Consider the following 22,997-nt stretch of genomic DNA (forward strand, 5'->3'; position numbering starts at 1 on the left):
CATAGCTGTATTGTCGCTGGGCTAGTAATCCATTAGCTATAATAATGTTCTGGGGACCAGGTTTGAATCCCACCTCGGCAGATGGTGAAATTTGAATTCAATAAAATATGGAATTAAAAATCTAATTTATTATTGTCACATGTATTAGCATATAGTGAAAAGTATTGTTTCTTCCATGCTATACAAATAAAGCATTCCGTTCATAGAGAAGGAAACGAGAGAGTGCAAAATGTAGTATTACAGTCATAGCTATGGTGGAGGGAAAGATCAACTTAATGTGAGGTAAGTCCATTCAAAAGTCTGATGGCAGCAGGGAAGAAGCTGTTCTTGAGTTGGTGATATGTGACCTTAGACTTTTGTATCTTTTTCCCAACTGAAGAAGATGGAAGAGAGTATGTCCAGGGTGCTTGGCATTCTTAATTATGCTGGCTCTTTTGCCGAGGTGCTGGTGGGCTTTCTTAACTATAGTGCCTTAACTATAGTGTATATAATTATGTCCATGAAATCATTTTTGATTGCCATAAAAACCCATCTGTTTCACTAATGTCCTTTAGGGAAGGAAATCTGCTGTCCTTACCTGGTCTGGCCTACATGTCACTTCAGACCCACAGCAATGTGATCGACTCTTAAATGTCCTCGGGGATAGGCAATAAATGCTGGCCCAGCCAGCAACACCCACATCCCATGAATAAATAAATACATTTAGATAAAGGGGAACCTGTGGATGTGATGTACTTAAATTTCCAGAAGTGCCACATCAAAGGTTACTATGCAAAATTAGAGTAGGAGATAACACAGAGATCGCTAGCAATGGATAGAAGATTGGTTAGAATCATAGAATCACTACAATGGAGAAAGAGGCCATTCAGCACATTAAGTTTGCACCAACTTCCAACCCAGGCCCTATCCCCTAACCCCACTAATTCCCCTAGCCTTTACATCTTGGGACACTATGGGACAATTTACCATGGCCAATCAACTTAACCTGCACATCTTTGGAATGTGGGAGGAAACCGGAGCACCTGGAGAAAACCCACACAGACATGGGGAGAACGTGCAAACTCCACACAGACAGTCACTTGAGGCCGGAATTGAACCTGGGTCCCTGGGGATGCGAGACAGCAATGCTAATCACTGTGCCACCGTGCCGCCCTTACAGCTAACAGGAAACAGAGAATAGGAATAAGTGGGTCTTTTTCAGGTTGATAAGATGTGTTGAGTGGAGTGCCACAGCGATCAGTGCTCGGGCGTCAACTATTTATATCAATTACTTAGCTGAATGGACTTAATGTGCGGTTGCTACATTTGCTGAGGACACAAAGATAGGCAAGAAAGTAAGTTATGAAGAGGACATAAGCAGCTTGCAAAAAGGACATAGGTGTAAGTGAGTGGACAAACATTTGGCACATGGAGTATAATGTGGGAAAATGTGAACTTGTCCACTTTTAAGGAAGAAGAGAAAAAATATATGTTATTTAAACTGAGAGAAATTGCAGAACTCTTGAGTTACAGAGGGATCTAGCTGTCCTGGTACATCCATCAGGAAATGTTAGTATACAGGTACAGCAAGTGATTAAGAAGGCAAATGGAAGTTATTGTTTATTGCAAGGGGAAATGGGATATAAAAGTAGGGAAGTTTTGTTACAGTTGTACTGGGCATTGGTGAGACCACATCTGGAATACTGTGCAAAGATTTGGTATCTTTATTTAAGAAAGGATACAAATGAGTTAAAGCATTTCAGAGAAGGTTCACTCGACTGATACTGGAATGGGCGGTGTTATTTTATGAGGAAATGTTGGACAGGCTGGACATGTATTGGAGTTTAAAAGTTTGAGAAGCGATCCTATTAAAATGGTTCAGACCCCACACTGGCGGACTAAGTGAGCACTACACTTTCCCTTGAGGCCGGAGTGAAAAATCAGGGTAAATGCAAAGTTTCAGAGGGCCGAGGTGATAGCTATTGGTCGGTTTTGTGTTAGATATAAAATGAAACATTTCTTTAAAAGATTGAAAGCAACAACATTTTTATTAACCCATAAAAGTTTAGGAAGACATGAAGGTTTTGTAATTTATTTAAAAGCATAAAGTTCTATACATCGTAGTGCTGTAACCTGTAAAAAGTGGACGGATTTGGATAGGAGTTATTGGTCAGAGTGGGTGGGATTGAATGGTGAGAACCTCTGAACTGATGAGAAGTCAATGGATGTCTTATCAAATGTTGCACAAATAAAATCTATTCAATAGATATGGACAAAGTATTATAATAGTGTAACTTAATATAATGCTCGTGTATAACACATGCTATCCAATATCTGTCTGGACCAAAGGGACACTGAACAGTTCAGAAATTCCACATGATTATCACATTTATCAACAAGTTATATTAAAAATTAATCTCAACTTGTTTAAATTTCTGCTTACCACCGTATTCAGCTCAACACAATATTTTATTTCACCGCCTATAGCAGAGCTGGTGCTCATACCACTTTTCAATTGTTGGATTATTTGGTGAGTTTGATGAGCAATATTATTAACCCTATCTCACTGGTGGACTATAACATTTTCCATCTGTTGATGATGGAGATGTCCTTTCTCAATAACTATAAAGATTTAAATCAGGTCGAGTAAAATAGGTAACACTGTGTCCTGAAGCGATATTTTTGTGTTTATTCATACTAAGGATTTCAATGTTGGGAAGGTAAACTCTTCCAGATATTGCTGCCAGAGACAGAGTTTCTGTAACTTAGTTATAGCAGGGATCAAATATGAAGTAACAATTCTGCAATTGTGCCTGAACAATGGGGTCATTTTCAAATCTTCAATTTCATTGCTCTGGGTTTTGAATTAATTGGAACAAAAGGGGTTTCACAAGGGATGCTAGATTACTGCCCATTGAAATTGGCCCCCGATGTACCTTGTGAGTGGTATAACAGTGCTCCATACCAGGCACAGAACCATTCTTGATACAGTTAGCAATTTATGTAAAATTCTGGGCCGTTTAATGGTGTGGCGTATTAGGAATTGGAATAATGATTGTCCATAATTTTTTAACCTAGGATCCTTTCAGCCAGCTTCAGAGAACACTTTTATACATCAATGATCAAGATGGAGGGACTGAGGACATTGTGACAAAGTTATTGAACTATAATATAAAACAATGGTTCCAATTCTGGGCAAGTTTATTATCCAGTTATTTTCCATCAATTCCTAAACGAGAAGACTGCCATCTGATCAAATATCTGGAGAGTTATAGGTCGCTCTTGGGATGGTATGTCGTCGGCTGCTGCCATACTCTGTCAATGACCTTCTGTGGGTTCACACTGTCTGTGCTGATTAATGCGGAGATGGCTTCTTGTGACCTGAGTGAGTAGCTGGCAGCCAACAACCCCATCCTGACGCAGGTGTGAGTTTCTTGTCCAGTCAGAATTCCTGCTATAATTCCAGCAGCCAGGCTGTAAAAAAAAAGATATTACTCAGCAAAGAAATTCCAAAAAACAGACCTGGCATTGTGTTAGCTGTTTGGTTGTCACATTGTCAGTGAGCTATGACATTCCACTTGGTGTGGTGCAGGCAACTGGGGCATCTTGCACACCTGGGGAATGGTTGTCCATTGCTGAAATGTACAAGAGGGATTTTTCAAACACAAACTAACTCTTCTTGTAGGAATTTTGCGAAGTCTTGTGATTTAGAAATGGATGAATGTAGAAGGCTAACTATTTACAAGCAGACCCAGGTGACTCTCAAATGAAAGGCAAAGACTAACCCGGGACATGAGAGGCTTGTGACGGATGCAAATATATCTCAAAAGAGAAAAGGAGCCAGTGAGCAAATGGAAGGAACAGAAATTGTCAAGAACGTTCAGGGATTGCCAAACTGTGTGTGATGAGCAGAGATGGAGATTTGGGAGAAAATATAGACTGGTACTGTAGTGTGCTGGAGGATGTATCACTACAGGAAGGCACTAAAATCTTGCAAGTTCCTCTCCTGAGACACATCTATAGAGAGGATGGGATAGTATGTGAAGATCAGGGGTTTCTCTGGAAGGGACAGAAAAAAAATCAGAAGTCGAGTCTCACTTCCCCGTGGGATATTTTATGCATTTCCTGTCGAACTATTACAAAATTACCTGCACATCAAGAGCAAAAAGCAAAACAAAGGCACCCTCTCTCCAACTTTGGTGTGGGAAAAGCAAATATGAAGAGAGGTTGGATAGACTTGGGTTGTTTTCATTGCAGCGGAGAAGACTGAGGGGTGACCAGATCGAGGTGTACGAGATTATGAGGGGCGTGAACAGGTTGGATAGGGAGCAGCTGTTCCCTTAATTGAAGGGTCAATCACGAGGAGACAAAGAACAAAGAACAGTACAGCACAGGAAACAGGCCCTTCGGCCCTCCAAGCCTGTGCCGCTCCTTGGTCCAACTAGACCAATCGTTTGTATCCCTCCATTCCCAGGCTGCTCATGTGACTATCCAGGTAAGTCTTAAACGATGTCAGCGTGCCTGCCTCCACCACCCTACTTGGCAGCGCATTCCAGGCCCCCACCACCCTCTGTGTAAAAAACATCTCTCTGATATCTGAGTTATACTTCGCCCCTCTCACCTTGAGCCCGTGACCCCTCGTGATCGTCACCTCCGACCTGGGAAAAAGCTTCCCACTGTTCACCCTATCTATCCCCTTCATAATCTTGTACACCTCTATTAGATCTCCCCTCATTCTCCGTCTTTCCAGGGAGAACAACCCCAGTTTACCCAATCTCTCCTCATAGCTAAGACCCTCCATACCAGGCAACATCCTGGTAAACCTTCTCTGCACTCTCTCTAACGCCTCCACGTCCTTCTGGTAGTGCGGCGACCAGAACTGGACGCAGTACTCCAAATGTGGCCTAACCAGCGTTCTATACAGCTGCATCATCAGACGCCAGCTTTTATACTCTATACCCTGTCCTATAAAGGCAAGCATACCATATGCCTTCTTCACCACCTTCTCCACCTGTGTTGCCACCTTCAAGGATTTGTGGACTTGCACACCTAGGTCCCTCTGTGTTTCTATACTCCTGATGACTCTGCCATTTATTGTATAACTCCTCCCTACATTATTTCTTCCAAAATGCATCACTTCGCATTTATCCGGATTAAACTCCATCTGCCACCTCTCCGCCCAATTTTCCAGCCTATCTATATCCTGCTGTATTGCCCGACAATGCTCTTCGCTATCCGCAAGTCCAGCCATCTTCGTGTCATCCGCAAACTTGCTGATTACACCAGTTACACCTTCTTCCAAATCATTTATATATATCACAAATAGCAGAGGCCCCAGTACAGAGCCCTGCGGAACACCACTGGTCACAGACCTCCAGCCGGAAAAAGACCCTTCGACCACTACCCTCTGTCTCCTATGGCCAAGCCAGTTCTCCAACCATCTAGCCACTTCTCCTTGTATCCCATGAGCCTTAACCTTCTTAACCAATCTGCCATGTGGGACTTTGTCAAATGCCTTACTGAAATCCACATAGACGACATCCACGGCCCTTCCTTCATCAACCGTTTTTGTCACTTCCTCAAAAAACTCCACCAAATTTGTAAGGCACGACCTCCCTCTTACAAAACCATGCTGTCTGTCACTAATGAGATTGTTCCGTTCTAAATGCACATACATCCTGTCTCTAAGAATCCTCTCCAACAACTTCCCTACCACGGACGTCAGTTCAAGGTGAGGGACAGGAAGTTTAGGGGAGATGTGAGGAAAAACTTTATTACCCAGAGGGTGGTGACAGTCTGGAAAGCACTGCCTGAGAGGGTGGTAGAGGCGGGTTGTCTCACATCCTTTAAAAAGTACCGGGATGGGCACTTGGCATGTCATAATATTTAAGGCTATGTGCCAAGTGCTGGTAAATGGGGTTAGGTAGGTGGGTCAGCTGTCTCTCACGTGTTGGTGCAGACTCGATGGGCCCAGGGGCCTCTTCTGCACTGTGTGATTCTATGAAGAGAGAAGCAACATCACGAGCCCTTGTTCACTCATCCACCTGCCTCCACCCTAAGATTAAAACCAGGGTCATTATTCACTGAGGCTGAGCAATACTTCCCTCACATCACAAAGTGATCCTTGTCACACTAAAGCAGTCATAGGGGGCACATCTTCAAGGTCTGTGAAAGCATAGTTACATCTCTGACATGTGAGGAACAAGAGGAAATATAGCCAAGTTTTTACCACAAGATGGCATCCAGTGATGAGCTTCTAATATAACATAAAAGCAAAATAATGCAGATGGTAGAAATGTGAAATAAAAACTTAATACTAAATACTTAGGTCCTGCAGCATCTGTGGAGGGAGAAACAGAGTTAACCTGATGGGTTTTGACTCTTTCTCACCACTAGAGAATGGTTACAGTGAAGAAGTTGGCCATTTGACTCCCCCCCACCCGCTACAATTCCCGTGGCGGGTAGGACGGGAAAACTCGCCCTGTTGTGTCAATGTCTAATCTCTGGAGGAATAAGTCCCATTACTTTGTCCTATTCTTGTAGCACTCAAATTTCTTTTCTTCATCTGCTTATCCAATTCTCTTTAAAAGCCACAATTAAATCTGCCTCCAGCACATTCTCAGGCAGTGCATTCCAGATCCTAAACTCTCTCTGCATAAAAAAAAAGTTTTTCCCCATGTTGCAGTTGCTTGCTTTGGCAATCACCTTAAATCTGTGTCCTCTGCTTCTCAACCCTTCCATTAATGGGAAGTTTCTCTCTAACTAATCTATCTTGACCCTTCAAGATTTAGAATATTTTTATCAAATCTCCTCTTAATCTTCTTGGAGAACAACCTTTGCTTCTCCAATCTAGCCACATAACTGAAGTTCCTCGTCCCAGGAACTATTCTATTAATCTCTTCTGCACCTTCAAGAAAACCTTCACGTCTTCCCTAAAATGTGGTGCCCGGAATTATCCCAGTTGAGGTCAAATCATTAAAGTTCATCACATCTTCCTTGCTTTGTACTCTCTGCCTCTATTTATCAAGCCCAAGATCCTGTATGTCTTTTTACATAGGATTGCATAGGATATAGAAGGAAGGCTTGTGGCGCAGTGGGTGGCATTCTATCCTCTGAGCCAGAAGTTAGGGGTTCGAGTCCCATGTCAGGACTTGATGGTCAAGTTCATTCATAACACAGCCAAACAGATTAATCATCAACATGCAAATACTTACAACACATACCAATGACGAGTGGGAGAGATTCCCAATCATCCATATGCTGGAAAGAATATTGGAGCTTCGACATCATCATCCAAAGCTCCAGACTACAACATTCATGTAAAATACATGTTGCTACAGCAATATGGACTCTTGAGTAATCTGTAATAAATAAGCCATTTGACCCACACAGATCATGCCTAGTGTTCATGCTCCACTCAGGTCTCCTCATATCTTTCCTCACCTAAATCTATCATAAAACCGTCTATTCCCTTCTCCTCATGTGCTTGCCTAGCTTTCCCTTAAATGCATCTATACTATTCACTTCTACCACTCCCTGCAGCAACGAGTACTGCATTCTCTGAATTCCCTATCAGACAATTTAATTCTCTGCTTCACTGCCACTCTGATCTCTCTGTTCTCATCCTCTGACATTGTTCCAACGAAGCTCAACAGCAGTATGATAAACCACACCTCATCTTTTGATTCGGCCCTTTTACAACCTTCTACACTCAACACTAAGTTGAAAACTTTCACCACTCCTATTTTTGCAACAGTAGGCGCTCCTAAGGATTATCCTGCTATAATGAAACAAAAGGAACTGAAAATACTGCTTCCAATACCACCCCCTACTGTTTTACACCATCATTCCTTTTATTATTTAATCTCTCCTGTCTTCCATCCTGTCACAGATCTTTCCATTTATTTTCTCCTCTCTTCCTCCCTTTCCTTGTCTTCCAACTGGTAAAATTGTCAAGTTAAAGTTAAAATTTATTCATTAGTCATAAGTAAGGCTTATATTAACACTGCAATGAAGTTACTGTGAAATTCCCCTAGTCGCCACAGTCCGGCGCCTGTTCGGGTCAATGCACCTAACCAGCATGTCTTTCAGAATGTGGGAGGAAACCAGAGCACCCGGAGGAAACCCATGCAGACACGGGGAGAACGTGCAAACTCCACACAGACAGTGACCCAAGCCGGGAATCGAACCTGGGCCCCTGGCGCTGTGAAGCAGCAGTGCTAACCATTGTGCTACCGTGCCGCCCCGAAGTTGTCGTTGAAGTTGATGTTGTTGAAGGTGGCAGGGCAAGTTGAAAATCTGGTTAAAGTAGGTGTCTTGCATGCAAAGAGAATGCTTTCTCTTGCGGGCAAGAGTGTAACTAGAGGCCATCATAGAACCATAGAATCCCTGCAGCGCAGAAGGAGGCCACTTGGCCTATCGAGTCTGTACTTACTCGCTAAAAGGGCATCTTACCCAGGCCCATCCCCCCAACCCTATGCATTTGGCGTGGCTAATCCATCTAACCTGCACATCTTTGGACTGTGGGAGGAAACCGGAGCACCCAGAGGAAATCCACTCAGTGCTTGCTCCTGATGATAAAGCTGAGGAGTCTCAGGGGCTACTTTGAGATGTTGACATGTAGGAAAATCACAGGAGTGAAAGAACACCTATCCCTGCACTCTGTGGCAGACTACAGTATGGTGTGAACAAGCTTTCCATTCTCCTGAATCCATCTTCACACAACTGCGTGAACAGGACTTCCACCTGGTATCTGAGTTAGCATTGTTCCTTCACCAGCAGCAGAGATTTAAACAATTCAGAAATGGGGTAACATTGACCTTTCTTACAAAAAAATGGTTAATAATAACAGACTGAATCGTTGTGATTTATTTTATGGCTTGCACATTTCTCTGAAATCTTTTCAGCTCCTAGATGATGCATACTAAACACAATTTTTAACTTAGAAACGAATAAGAGACTCACACACAGAGGCCTCTTTCACTCATTCAAGAACATGGTTCTCTTTTCTACATTATTTCGGTCTCTACCTGAAACTACCCTTACTTCATGCCTGCCTGTGAGTTTAATTGAAGCAGCTATTCCTACAATGTTTTAAAATTATAAAATAGAAATTGCAGAACCAAAGCCAAGAAATTTATTTCTTTTCAATTTTTTTTCCCACAATTTTGTAACTTCTTGTCTCCGCTTTTTGGGGCCCTGTGATCTTTGCAAGACGGCACACGGAGCATGGGATACAGCTGAAATGTAGGAAAATATGACATCAGTGTTTGTACAAGTGATTATATCGACTATTACATGTAGTTAAGGACATTGTGATGGGATTTTTAATTTAATATTTTGTATCTAGGTGTTTACCAATTCATCATTCATTGTGGCAATAATTGGATGATTTCAGTTCCCTGAGGGCAGGCAACACTTGCTTCCACTTTCTAAGCCCATCAATGACGCAAAGGAAATCTTTACAGGAGTTAACATTAATAAACCCATCTATTTCCTCTGTGAAGAGTAACCAAAGTGTATCCAATTTTATCAATATTTGTTCCACCATTCTCCTGTTGTTGTGGTGGTAATACTTGGAGGTAAAGCCTTTGGCCTTCTCTCTTTCACTCAAATAGCCATTCTTCACATATCCTGTTAGATAGTGAGAACCAACGGTGTATTTGAACAAAAAGAGGGGACAGGATGTGAGAACAACAACTTGCATTCATATAGCACCTATAACATAAAACATCCCAAGGCACTTCACAGGAATGGTATAAAGCAGAATTTGACACCAAGGGCAGGATTCTCCGGCTGTGTTCGCCCCATAACCGGAAAATCCCGCCCAAGGGCAACGGACCTTGGCATGGTCCCCCCCCACCCCCCAACCCCACTACGATTCATGGTGTGAGCAGGATGGGAAACACCCCCTGCCCTCTCCCTCCCCAAGTCAAATATGGTGATATTAGGGCAGTTGGCCACAACGTTGACAGACTGAAAGGAGCATCTTAAAGGAGAAGAGGTCGACAGGAGGAGATTAGTGGGTTAGGGAATGAATTCCAGAGCTTAGATACCCGAAGGTACGGCCACCAATGAAGAAGCTTTTAAAATCGGGAATGCTCAAGGAGCTGGAATTAAATGAGTGCAGGTATGAGGATTGTGGGGCCGGAGGAGATTACAGAGATAGGAAATGGTAAGACCATGAGAGACTTGAGAAGAAGGATGGGAATTTTAATATCAAGTTGTTGCTTGACTGGGGGTGATGGGTGACGGAGACTTGGTGTGATGAAGGATATAGGCAGCAGTTTTCGACTGCCTCATGGTTACTGATAGTAGAATGTAGGAGGCCAGCCAGGAGTGCACTGCAATAGTGAAGTTTCTGATGGGCAGAGCATAGAAATGCAATTTCAACAAGGATCACAAGAAAGCAATCACAATGGGAAGCTGTCCCAAGTGCAGCAGAAAGGGTTAACAGATGGGTTGGTAATGTATGACGTAGATGATGATGTGTCACTGACATCAGTCAGTCATGTGTTAGACTCGAGAGAGAGGTTGGAATCATACCTTGGAGCATCGCGCTTACTCTATAACCTGTTAAGATGTAGTATTAATAAACTAAATAATAGTAACATTAATAAACTAATGTTAAGCAGATAAGAGAATATGTTTTCATTCTGTCTAAGAACCAAGTCCCACTAGAATCCGAGATAGAAGGACCATTTCAGAACACCGAATGATGCTGAGGTCAATCTAACACCCCATCTAATAGGACTATCTGCTCATGGATACTTTACATGTTAATGTATAGAGCAGCTCACAACTGTATGAGCCAACTGTTTCTAGCATCATCGACCTCCATCAGTTTTTAACATCGGATCCTCACATTCACACTTTTTTCCCTTTGGGGAATAGTGGGGAAGCGGTGAAAGGATTCCTGAGCTGATTATCAGCCTGCTGAACTGCATTATGAATGCTCCTTCCATGGTTAACAAGTCCAGGTGTTGGACAAAAAACCCCGAGCTTCTGGTACAGAGGTTGGGATGCTACCCACTGTGCCACAAGAGCTTCTTTTACCTGTATTAGCAAATAGATAGAAAAACTTTGAATTTTATTAATAGAGAAACAGACTGAGGTAATCTGTGCAATCAAATATATGATGTGGAGATGCCAGCGTTGGACTGGGGTAAACACAGTTTTGCTACCAAATAAACCTGTTGGACTTTAACCTGGTGTTGTTAAACTTCTTACAATCAAATATATGACAGAGCTACACAAGGAAGAATAAAAGTATTGAGAAAGTTAAGCAATGTGAACAAATTATTCAACACAACCGATAATTGAGTTCATAAAATCCCTTCAGTGCAGAAGGAGGCCATTTGGCCCATCAAATCTGCAACGACCACAATCCTGCCTAGGCCCTATCCCCATAACCCCATGCATTTACCCATGCTAGTTCCCCTGACACTAAGGGGCAATTTACAATGGCCAATCTACCTAACCCGCACATCTTTGGACTGTGGGAGGGAACCGGAGCACCTGGAGGAAACCCAGGCAGATAGGGGGAGAATGTGAAAACTTCACACAGGCAGTCACCCGAGGCCGGAATTGAAACCCAGGTCCCTGACGCTGTGAGGCAGCAGTGCTAACCACTGTGCCATGGTGCCGCCCCTCCAGTCGCTCCAATTGCCTGTCTCTCTTCAGTGGCTATGTCCACCTGAGAGAGGGAGCATGTGGTTTTCACTGGTGTTTTTGAAACTATATCAGGTTGCCAAAGCAACATGAAGCTTAAACATTTATTGCAAAGGATTCCTATACTTGATCATCTCTTGCTTCATAATCTCTTCCCTTGTCCCTTATTGTTTATCCAGCTTCCCCTTAAATGCATCTATGCTAGCCACTTCATCTGGTCCTTGCAGTAATAAGTTCCTAATTCTAACTACTCTCTAAATAAAGACATTTCTCCTGAATTTCCTATTGTATTTATTATTTGATATTTACGGCCCCAGGTTCTAGTCTCCCAACAACATGGAAATGTCTTCTCTGGGTCCACTTCATTGAACCTTTTCATAATCTTAAAGTTCGGCACAGTGGTTAGCACTGCTGCCTCATAGCGCTAGGGACCCAGGTTCGATTGCAGCTTTGGGTGACTGTGTGGAGTTTGCACGTTCTCCCCATGTCTGCGTGGATTTCCTCTTGGTGCTTCGGTTTCCTCCCACAGTCTAATGATGTGCAGGTTAAGTGGATTGGTCATGCAAAATTGCCCCTTAGTATCTAGTGATATGTAGGTTAGGTGGATTAGCCATGGTAAGTGCACAGGATTATGGGACGGAGGTGTGGGCCAGGGTAAGGTGTACGTTTGGAGAGTCGGTGCAGACTCGATGGGCTTTTAAAAAGGCAACTTCAATCCATGTTGCATCTGCAAAGACTTATGAGGTCACAAGGTGTATCAATATTGATGCAGAATTTAGTTGCAAAGACATTAATGGCAAGAAACTATCTCCTGGAAAGGTAGGTAGTGAGAATGTTCTAACATATATTTGGCTGACACAGGTTAAACATGGTGACGCTGCCAAAATGGACTATTTAAGGGGGAAATGTAACAGAATGGGGGGGATGTTATTCATACTGTATGTAGTATAGTTAATTGCTGAAGTGTATAGATTGTTATGAATTGCTTTATTTTGTGTAGTTTTTATGAAAATTTATTACGACTATTCTTTGAAGGGGGATGTTGGGGGTGTTATAACTATGAATTTATAGGATTCATGGGGCTGTGACTTTAAAGTAAAATGAAGGGGTCATGTAACCTGTTCTGAACTCATTGACAGCAAGCCTGGGTGGTTTCATTGTTAGAGCTGAAAAGAGGCTCAGATTGCTTTACTGGAGACAAGAAACAAGATGTTGCCTGGAGGCAATGGCAGAAGCCTGCATGCTGAAAATGGATTACTGTGAATTTCAAGTCCCAGAAGTGTTGAGAAAATTAGATTGTAAACAGTTATGCTTTAAACTGTTTATTTATTTTCCAGGTAAGAAAGTTGAGGTCTCGAGGAGAGCAATTCAACCTGGAAACAAGTCCCATGTGATTCATGTTATCATTGAAATGGGTTTTGAGGGGAGAAGGGTCTGAGATATTCCTGAAAACTCACAGATATGGTTACTCTGCCAGGATCTGGGAGAAAGCGTGCAGCTATGGGCAGCAAGAAGCTAATTCAGCACATAGCAAGAATTTGGCTGGGATCTCATGCTCAGGTTTAAATGACCAAATTCATGAGAAGTTAAAACAAGGCTGGAATATCCACCTGGTTTGCATTAGAGGAGGAACTAATCTCCTGGAAATAGAGACGGGGGGGGGGGGGGGGGTTGATAGTGGAAAGAAACCTCACTTTGAAAGACAGTTCTAAGATTAAAAATCCCAGGCTAAGAAAGGAAAATAACAGAAATAAACCCTCAGAAGCTATGAATCACCTTGAACTACTTAAAGGACAGTGTAAAGTATCTGTGAAATGTGTTTTCAGCTGTGCTAACACAGGGGAATGATCTGTTTTGTGGTTTAAGTAGAAATTGTTTACAAATATAGTATTTACTCAATAGTGTTTTTAGTCTTTTGTTACAGTAAAAGTCTTAAAAAGCAAATTCCCGCCATGTCATTTTTTCCAGCTATTAACTGGAAGATTTAATTTAATTTTTAAATGATCAGTCTCTACGGGGATCCTAATATTGATTCAGTGCTTCTTCAGAAATATTGGCAATGCTGATCGACTTAATACAGTTTAACCTCACATTTTAGGGAATATTATACAAACACCAAATTTTGCTTTATTAGATTAATGTCTTCCAATAACCTGTTATATTTCCCATCCAATGTAGTACCACTCATAGCACATGATTCAATTTATGTTCCTGTGAAATTGGAAAACCACACAACCCTGGTATTAAGTTATAAGAATTACAAACATTAAACAGTACTATGCTCCACTTCATTGCTGCTTCTTCAGCTCAAATAGTTTGTGTGTTCTGTATTATAAAATTACATGCCAACGGCATTGCCAATGTAGCAGCCACCTTCACCAGTTCTTTTTATCAAAACAATATTCTCTTGTTGGGTCAGTTGTTTCATTTCATTTTATTGCAACATAATATTTCTCTCTCATTTTCTTTCTTTCCTTCTATTGACCCTTTTCCAAAGACTTTTCTTTTCCTACTATCTTACAGTTCTCTTCTGCAACAGTGAACAAATCCTTGATTGGAATAGTTACTGGATCTCCCTATTGAGGTCTCAACATCCTTTCCCCAGAGGATTCAATCAGAAACAATTCTAGTCGCATTTCCATGATAGACAAGATCAGGAAATTTTTCGGGTTACAAAATTGACCAAGATAGATCTCAAGTCTGAACTGTGGCCCACTGTTATTTCCCTTTATATGCTTATTACAGCTGTAACTTTCGTGCGAAAAAAGGGAGCACATACGCTGGAAATTTAAGGAGCAATGTGCTTTCCAGAGGTTGATATTCAGTTGAATATCAGTCACCTTGGCACATGTACTCTATTGGCTTTACACTTATCACGCTAAGTCATAATCCAGCAACTCGGGGTTGTAATTAAAGGACCAGTTTGTCCGCCCAGTTATTTTGACAGAGATATGGAATGTATGGAGGGTGCAGGATGATAGGCTGGCCAGGGGACCATTGGAATAGTTGCGTCTGGAGCTAACAGTGCACAAATGAAGGTTTCAGTGGCATAGAGACCGAGGTCAGAGCAGATATAGGGAATGTTAAGGTGAAAGCAGACAACCTTTGTGAGATGGTAAACTTAAAGAAGGCATGGAAGGAGATGGGATAGAAACTAGAGAGAAATTAGAATTTAGGATTGTGGCTGGAGGGAAATTAGCTGGAAGTTCCCAGCTTCATGGATAAGGAGAAGCAGCAGGGGAATTTGAACAGATGGTTTCAAAGAACAAAGATGTTGAGAACTCTTTGCACTTGCAGGAGTTGAGAGAACTTCAAAGAGGAAGCAGTGTATCCAACTAACATCCCCCCGCCCCACCCACTCACTGAACAGGAAGCCCACTTCATTTATTTTCCTGAAACAGGGGAAGTTGTTCCAGGGAACAGAAGCCGTTGTCTCCGTTCATTCTTTCTAACTCTCAGGTTGGATTTTGCAGGGCTGAGAGTCGGAGAAGAAACATACCATAACCTTTCTTTACCTCATTTTCCAAAACTAATTTACTTAAAAATGTGACAACTGCAGCTGATCATCAATGCAGGGGTTTGTTAAAAAATCTAGATTCGAGTTGCGGGGATCACTGATCTAAGATCATTGCCTCAGGATTAAACAAATGTATGCTTCAAGTTGCTGAGTTTCACATGTTTGAAACCGCAGACATATTGACATCCAATGAATGTACTCGCGTGCTGGGAGCGATTAGCACAAAGTGCAGGCTTAAGCACAGCAAGATCTGTTGCTATTACCATGATGACAAACAGTAAAAAACAATGACTCTTAGGAGTAAGGAGGAACCAAAAATGGTGCGAGAGGAAATTGAGGAAGACAAATGTGACAGTAAGGTAGAGAATAAGGAAAGGTACAGGGATCATAGGAAAGAAGAATAGAATTTGTACAGGAAAAACAAACTTGTTACATTATATCACTGGAGCCTAACACTGCCGTTAAGGCTTACATCCAAATAAGGGGTAACTCCAATTCATTTTCAAATATTTAATTCCATTTAATATGAACTGATCATAAAACTCTTTGTTCATCAAGAATTGAGTTACCAATGAAAATAAATTCTTAATACTTCTTTATTTAAAATATGGAACACCTTCTGGCAAGATTTGTTTTAATGCACTTTGGTCAACTGCACATGACCAGAGGCTGTTTATACACGAGGGAATTTGGCTGGGCTGGCTAATTAATTTTCTAGAATGTTTGTTTTATTTTACGCAATTATCTACAATTCAACCAGTTTAGATAGGTCCTGATGACGCTATTTTTGTCAGTAAGCTTAACAGTACAGCTTCCATTAATCCAGGGTAAATTCACTCTGAACTGCTGCCAGGTTTTGAGCCTGTGGAGCCAGAAGGTCTGTGGGGAATAAAGGAACACATCTCCCCCGGCAGGCAGCTGAATATGTGCCCCCACAATGATGCCTGGTCATTCTTGGTCAAGTTACACTAAGGGAAACCAGGAAGCCGCACAAACCCTGTTCAGAGCTCCCTGAGGTCTAGTGGCAAGAGTAGGATTGCTGCTGAATGCTCTGGTTAGGCTGTCTCCGATTACAGCTACGGAAACTTTACTCCCTCAAATTATGAACTTGTAAGGAAATGGGGTGTTTATGAATGGAACACTTTTCCTTTTTTATATACCCAGCAAATACTTAATCTACAGTTTGAGTTAGAGACTTGATAAAGCAATACTTTCGTTGCCCCATCAAGTACTCCCCGATATAAGCATCAGATGTTTAAGTTTATTTATTAGAGTCACAAGTAGGTTTACACTAACACAGCAATGAGGTTACTGTGAAAATCCCCTAGATGTGCAGTGATTTTCAATTCCCTTTTGCCCTGCTTGTGAGGGCAAAATAACATGATCAGTTTAAATGCAAAGTTACTGCTTTTTGTATGGCTCCCTCTCTGACCTTTGCCTAGAAAGATCCGAGCTTACATTTGGAAATGGCAGGAACCTAATCAATGTTAATCGGGATCAGATGAAGTTACAACCCCCTTAATTTGTTTCATTCTGTTGGATTATCACCCATTCCTGTTCTGGTCCACCGAACATTGACAATCTAAGTTAGGATGTAGCTATTTTGAACATATAATCAAGGGATGCTCAACTCCAGTCAGGAGAGCTAGATGGAGAGAGAACACACTTCTTTATATCAGCTGCTGCATGTTTAGAAGTATAAAACCATCCCCATTAAGTGCTCCCGCTGTGGCAGGAGTTGCACGAATTTTGCTGCTGTTTTAAACTGGGGCTTCCTTCCATCCCTGAGGTCAGTCAGGAGAGCGCTGAGATAGTTCAGGCAGGAGGTGTGAAAAACATGGATGAGGGCATCAGCAGCAAGTGGCTGAGGCAATAGCGGTGGTAGTAGGCAGTTTTTATGATGGAGATTTATGGGGTCTCAAGCTCACTTAGGATATATTGGGTTATTTTGCTGGAGAATGCAATCCAATCACACAGTTGACAGGAGCACAGCATCTTGTCCACAAACTTCATTGCTTTATAGAAGCCAAGGAAGATAATAATGTGTCTCTGAAGATTGTGAGATACTTATGAAATAGATCTGGGAGAGTGAAGCCAATTATGGGAATCACTGTGACTGCCATTATATAGAGAGGAGGAATCTCTCTGGAGTAATGCAATGATTACTCACCCCAGTCACTGAGAGACCTGCAGATAACTCCTGATAAATGCTACGGTGTTTTTACCTCAAATTAAACTTTTAGGTTGAATCCTCAATTAGAAATCAATAAAACAAAAACAAACATTAGCAGTCATTTAAAAATCTTTGTATTCCATCTAAACATTCATTCAGTAACTCAACTGAAATACTAATATCATTGTGTATTTATATCACACCTCTCATAGAATCATACAACAGTACTGCACAAGAGGCTATTTGGCCCAGCGGATTTGTGCTAGCTCTACAGAAGAGCAATCTAGTTAGTTCCTCTTTCTGGTGTTTCCTTTGCTTCAAGTAATTATCAAATTTCCTTTCGAAAGCTGCGACTGAATGAGCTTCCATCAGCCAATTCCAATGCATTCCAAATCCAAATCACTCGCTGCATAAAGATATTTTTCCTCATGTAGCCTTTTCCCAATCATAATCTTTCAGGAAATGCTGTACTGCCTTAACACAGGCACCGCCAGGAAAGGGAACACCTGTGCACTGCACTTCATGCGCTGAGCAGTCAAAAGATGGATACCTGAAAAACACTTGAGCCATCAACCTGGGAACTGTTACATGAGCCACATCATTGAAGCAAAAGGGTTTTATCCACTGAAATTAGATATGGTTGAAGTGAATCAGTAGTAGTTTGATAACGCTGGATCATTTACTGATTGTACGTGTAGCTGACAATGATTGTCATGCATTCCTAAGACACATTGAATTTTTGTAGACATGATTGTCCAGTTAAATTTGGTTTGCACTTTGTGGAAAATAGTTTTACCAGACAAAAATAAGATTTTGATTGACTTTAAAATTAAGAGAGAAGAGATTCATATAACATTACAACACAGAAAGAGGCCTTTCAGCCCATCATATTTGTGCAGGCTTTTTGAAAGAGTTATCAATTAGTCTCACTCCTCTGCCTTTGCCCATAACTCTACAATTTTTGCCTTCAAATATCCCAGAAATCCCATTGATGAAGCAAACAGCGACACCATGACAAACATCTGCAGAATCATCCTGTCCTTGAACACTGAAGCAGAGCTTTTGTATATATTCTTCCAGTTACTTGTCAATTTGAATCTGTGCAGTGAGACTCTAGTTATTTTCACTCAAGTTCTTTTCAACTGGTTATCCTACAAGCCAAGACAACTTAGTTTAACTCTTTCTCACACTTCTCTCTTCATGGAAGTCTGCTCAACATCACAGTTCAATTCATGTCTAAATAATAAGAAAAGAGAAGCTTTTGCATTTAATGAGGGACTACAGAATGTTAGCTGTTAGAATGTTAGAACAAAACTGGTGATCATTTCAACACTGCGACCATTATCTTCAGACTAAACAAGAATCTACTCATAGAAGCACCAAAGGTGTCGAGAATAGTTTTTAAATAGAAAAATGAATTTATATGAGTGGGAATTGGCGGGAGGAAAGTGGGGGGGGGGGGGGGGGGGGGGGCAGTGGCGGAATACACTGTAATGAAAAGGTTTTGTGTTTAAGATGTCCCCAAGCAGATGGACAGGCACTCCCTCCCCAATGAACTGAGTGGGAGGAAGATTCCTTTCAAGGGTGGGTTAGCGGTTTACGATCAAAGTGGAAAGGACGCTTTGCAATTTCGCTGCTGGTAGGAAAAACGCGACAAACATGAAAGAACAAGTTTGCAGTATATAGTCACCATTTCACGCACGCGAGGTTGGCTCGTTGGAATCGTTCTCCTACCATAAATGACTGCGTTTCTTTAAATTTCTGGATTAGTTGTTTTCAAAAATGGAAAAAAAAACACTCTGGAATTGATTTTGTTTTTTAATATCTTTGCTGAGGTAAATAACTCACTGAATGTCTTTCAGCTAATTTATTTCTGTTCAACATTATCGTTCGTGTCTTCTTCGTTCATATGTTCTATGCTAATCTGTATAATCAAAGGAAATCCCTTGTTTCTTTGAACTAATCCTTTCCAAATTATTACTGTAGTTTGGTTAGGGTGGGAGGATGAGAGATGTAACTACCACAGAATCAAGTGAGATTAGAGGGCTGGTTGAAGGATTTGTCACTGCCTTTGAGATGCATTTATTTCCATTATTTCTGTACATGCTTCTACAAATGGCAAAACCTAGAAACTCTACTTCGCAAGAGTCTGGTTATAATCAGGCTTCCTTCACAATGCCCGCACAGAATCCCACAGCTTTTATCACATGACTTGATAATGCAGTTTCAAGTGAGCTACCTTCGTGACAGCTCCAGTCAGAATGTTTTGATTCAATGTGAGATAAATGAAGGATGTGCCACAGCCTGTATATATGACTGCGTGACTTGACAAATGGCATAAACCATAAGCCATTTCTCATGGCCCAGTTCAAAAATCCTCCATTCTAACTATTTCTGCAGATTCCATATCCTCCTGGAAGAAGTTAACTGCTTGCCAGAATTTGGTTCCACAAGAAACTGCCGAACCTCACCAACATTCCCATTATCATACAGGAACCTAGGCGCTGAGTGAGTGTCAGCAAACAATTCTATCACTGGCTGGGTCAAGAGGCCCAAACCTCTCCCCATCTGACGACCAAACATGTAAACTTCCAGCTGGATAGCAACCTGGGCCGCGATTCTCCCATTGCGGCCCGCCACTTTTCTGGCGGGTCCGGCCGGGAGACATGCATTTGCGGCCTTGAACTGTGGATTTGCGCATGCGCGGGGAACGCAAGTGTATCTCCCAGAGCCGGCGAGCAGTCGGCGGTCAGACCATGCTGGAAACCGACGGGAAGGCAGGTAAGTAATTTAAATCTTTAAAAAATCTATTTTAAATAAATTATCGTGACCTTTCAGGTCCCGGTCGAATCTCCCACCATGCCAGGAGTACTTCATTCCGGCGGAGTTCAGACTAGCTCCCCACATTCAGGGAGCTAGCGGGAGACCCTGCTGGAATGAAGGGGGGGGGGCAATCGGAGCCCCCTAGGCAGTCAGACGGCAGGTGCTGGTGCCCCCTGGGCATGGGCACCCTGGCAGTGCCAGCTTGTGTCCCCTGGCACTGCCCAAGGGGCACCTTGGCACTGCCCACCGGGCATTGGGCATGCCAAGGGGGCAGGGCCTATGGGGCGATCGTGGGGGTGGGGGAGGTCCTGCTGCCACTCTGCATTGGGATCGGTCTTTGATGGAGGGAGGGCAGCGATTGGTGCAGGCTGGGGGGGTGGTCAGCTGGGGGAGGGGGCTGCCTCCGGGGGGGAGGGACTGACTCCAGGGGGCGGTCAGTGGGGGAGGGGGTCTGCTGGGGTGAGGGGGGTTGGGGGAATGGAGGGGATTGCCACTGGGGGGGGGTGGGCTCAACATTGGGGCGCTCTGGGGCGGTGGGGGGGGGGTCAGGGCTGGTCCGGGCATTGTTGTGGGGGCCGCGATCGGTCCGTGTGGGGGTGGGGGGGCGGGCTGGAGGGGCAGCACTGCAGGGGTCCCGGGCTGGCCAGCAAACGGGAGTTTGACAGTTTGGGGCCACTGTGCATGCGCAGAGCTCCAGAACCGTCAAACTCCGGCGCGATTAGACCCCGCCCCCCCGCTGGGTTTTTAATGAGATTCACGACTGGGACCTCTTCAGTACACAGAGTGCAGAGATTCAGATGAGAAGCTGAACTGTCAGAACTGGCGCGATCTAGAACAGTTTTCCTGCCAATTCAGCACTTTTGGGAGAATCGCCCACCCCAGGAGTTCAGTTTACTCAACACAGCTGAGAACTCAAACCTAAGGTTATCCTGGCCATTTGGCTCCATTATCTTAACTAATGTTGTCACTGGGAGGAACACAGCTACCAGAGATCGCAGCTTTTAAGTGAACCAATGAACCCTCAAAAATTCTTACACCGACGAGGGTCAACTCTTGTCCCGAGTATAAAATGTGAACTGCCGGTGTGGGTGGTCGCCATTTTGAAATGTGAAAAATAATTATAACACTGAAAATTCATATTAATGTGGCATCGATTAATTCTACAAAGATATTTTTAACCACAATCAAAGCATTTTACAACCCGTCATTGTCAACCTGTCAAATTCATTGTCTTTGGCAACTGAAGCAAAAAGTTTATCAAATTCATTCTGAGTCAATTGGCTAAGGACCCCACTCTGGATCAGATACAATGGCTGGAATTTTCTGCCCATTCCCACCAGTGGGATCTTCCATCCGCCATGAATTTCCTTGTGGTGAGAAGTGCATGAAACAGGAAACCCTATTGACCGGAAGATCCTACCTCTGGCCAATGACGGGCCACCTCCACCGATGTGAAACATGCGGCTCGAGGCGCAGAAAGTCCTGCCCCATGTTTTCGGTTTCAGAATGACCCCTCCAAAACAAATCATCTTCCTTTCCATCCACTGAATTGGATATTCTGCATTTTCTGAACCATCTGGTGACACTTATTGTACTGATAGCATCCCACAATGTTAATGTAAACCTTACTCGTAACCAATAAATAAACTTTAACTTTTCACTGGAAGTGTTTTTGACCATTTCCACTCCACAGTTAGTTTGCTGGGCATATTGAAATCCATGCACATTTCATCTATGCTGCCGATGTAATGTAAAGGACATCCATGTTGTTGCTGTTGGAATTGGCAATTTAGACACTGCTCTTTTTGTAGTTGTTGAGTGATCTTGGTCTTCTACAGCAACACTAGACAATTTTGTTCCATAATGTGGCTACCTCAAATAGCTGTTGCTCTGAAACGTTTCCTGGACTCAGGGTCTGATTTGGCCCGCTTAAATGCATAGATATACATTGCATTTCTGGTGACCCTTCAGGCCCTTATAGCCTGGGATTCCCTGTTTGCTTGATCCCTTGTGCTTCAGTAAATAAAGCATACATTTGTGGTGTGAAAAATGAAGGCTGACTACAAATGCGAGTACAGCATGCTACGGCTGAGAAGTGGGGCCAACTGGGATGCCAAGTAATGCAAATACAAGATTTTTGGGGCTGATAAAATGGGGTCTTATACGCTGAGTTCACCTATACACTGTGACCTACAGTATTTGCCTCCTCTAATGGCATGGTTTAAGTTTGGACAGTTACAGGTAGAAAACTGAATTTGTGAACTTGTATCTGACCTCTACACATCAACATTCCACAGTTAGAGTCAAAATCCCAGCAGAACACCATGAATAAGTGCTATTCGTCTGATAAAGATTACAATCTTAGTTCACTGACAGAGTTCATGGTTATAAGGTGCACAGGTTGGTGAAGATCGCTAAGGGCAGCACGGTGGCAAAGTGGTTAGCACTCACAGTGTCAGGGATCCGGGTTCGATTCCCGGCTTGGGTCACTGTCTGTGTGGAGTTTGCAAGTTCTCCCTGTGTTTGTGTGGGTTTCCTCCGGGTGCTCCGGTTTCCTCCCACAGTCTGAAAGACACCCTGGTTAGGTGCATTGACCCGAACAGGCGCCGGAATGTGGCGACAAGGGCAATTTCACAGTAACTTCATTGCAGTGTTAATGTAAGCCTTACTTGTGGCTAATAAATAAACTTTAAAGTGCCTTACCTGTCACCAGCTCCAGACACATTCAGTATTTCTTCTTCTTCAGTGGCAATTGCTGGGTAATGGACAGCACAAACCTTATCAGGTTCAATCTGGGAGAAAACAAAAACATTTAAACATAGGATACCATGTGTT

At 42.7% G+C, this 22,997-nt stretch overlaps 1 protein-coding gene across 5 annotated transcripts in view; it reads right to left on the reverse strand.

The window, feature by feature from the left end:
* Window positions 1–2,008: 2,008 nt before the first annotated feature.
* Window positions 2,009–22,997, reverse strand: part of LOC144498630 (uncharacterized) — a 79,716-nt gene continuing 58,727 nt past the window's right edge. For all 5 annotated transcript variants that reach the window (XM_078220028.1, XM_078220027.1, XM_078220031.1 and 2 more), the window contains 2 exons: window positions 22,866–22,954; window positions 2,009–3,453 (listed from right to left, as the gene is read on the reverse strand). In XM_078220028.1, the coding sequence (XP_078076154.1) occupies window positions 3,249–3,453; window positions 22,866–22,954 (294 nt within the window). In that variant the 3' untranslated portion in view covers window positions 2,009–3,248. The remainder of the gene's footprint in view (window positions 3,454–22,865; window positions 22,955–22,997) is intronic.

The sequence above is a fragment of the Mustelus asterias genome, chromosome 9 (assembly GCF_964213995.1).
Source record: "Mustelus asterias chromosome 9, sMusAst1.hap1.1, whole genome shotgun sequence".
Classification (NCBI taxonomy): domain Eukaryota; kingdom Metazoa; phylum Chordata; class Chondrichthyes; order Carcharhiniformes; family Triakidae; genus Mustelus; species Mustelus asterias.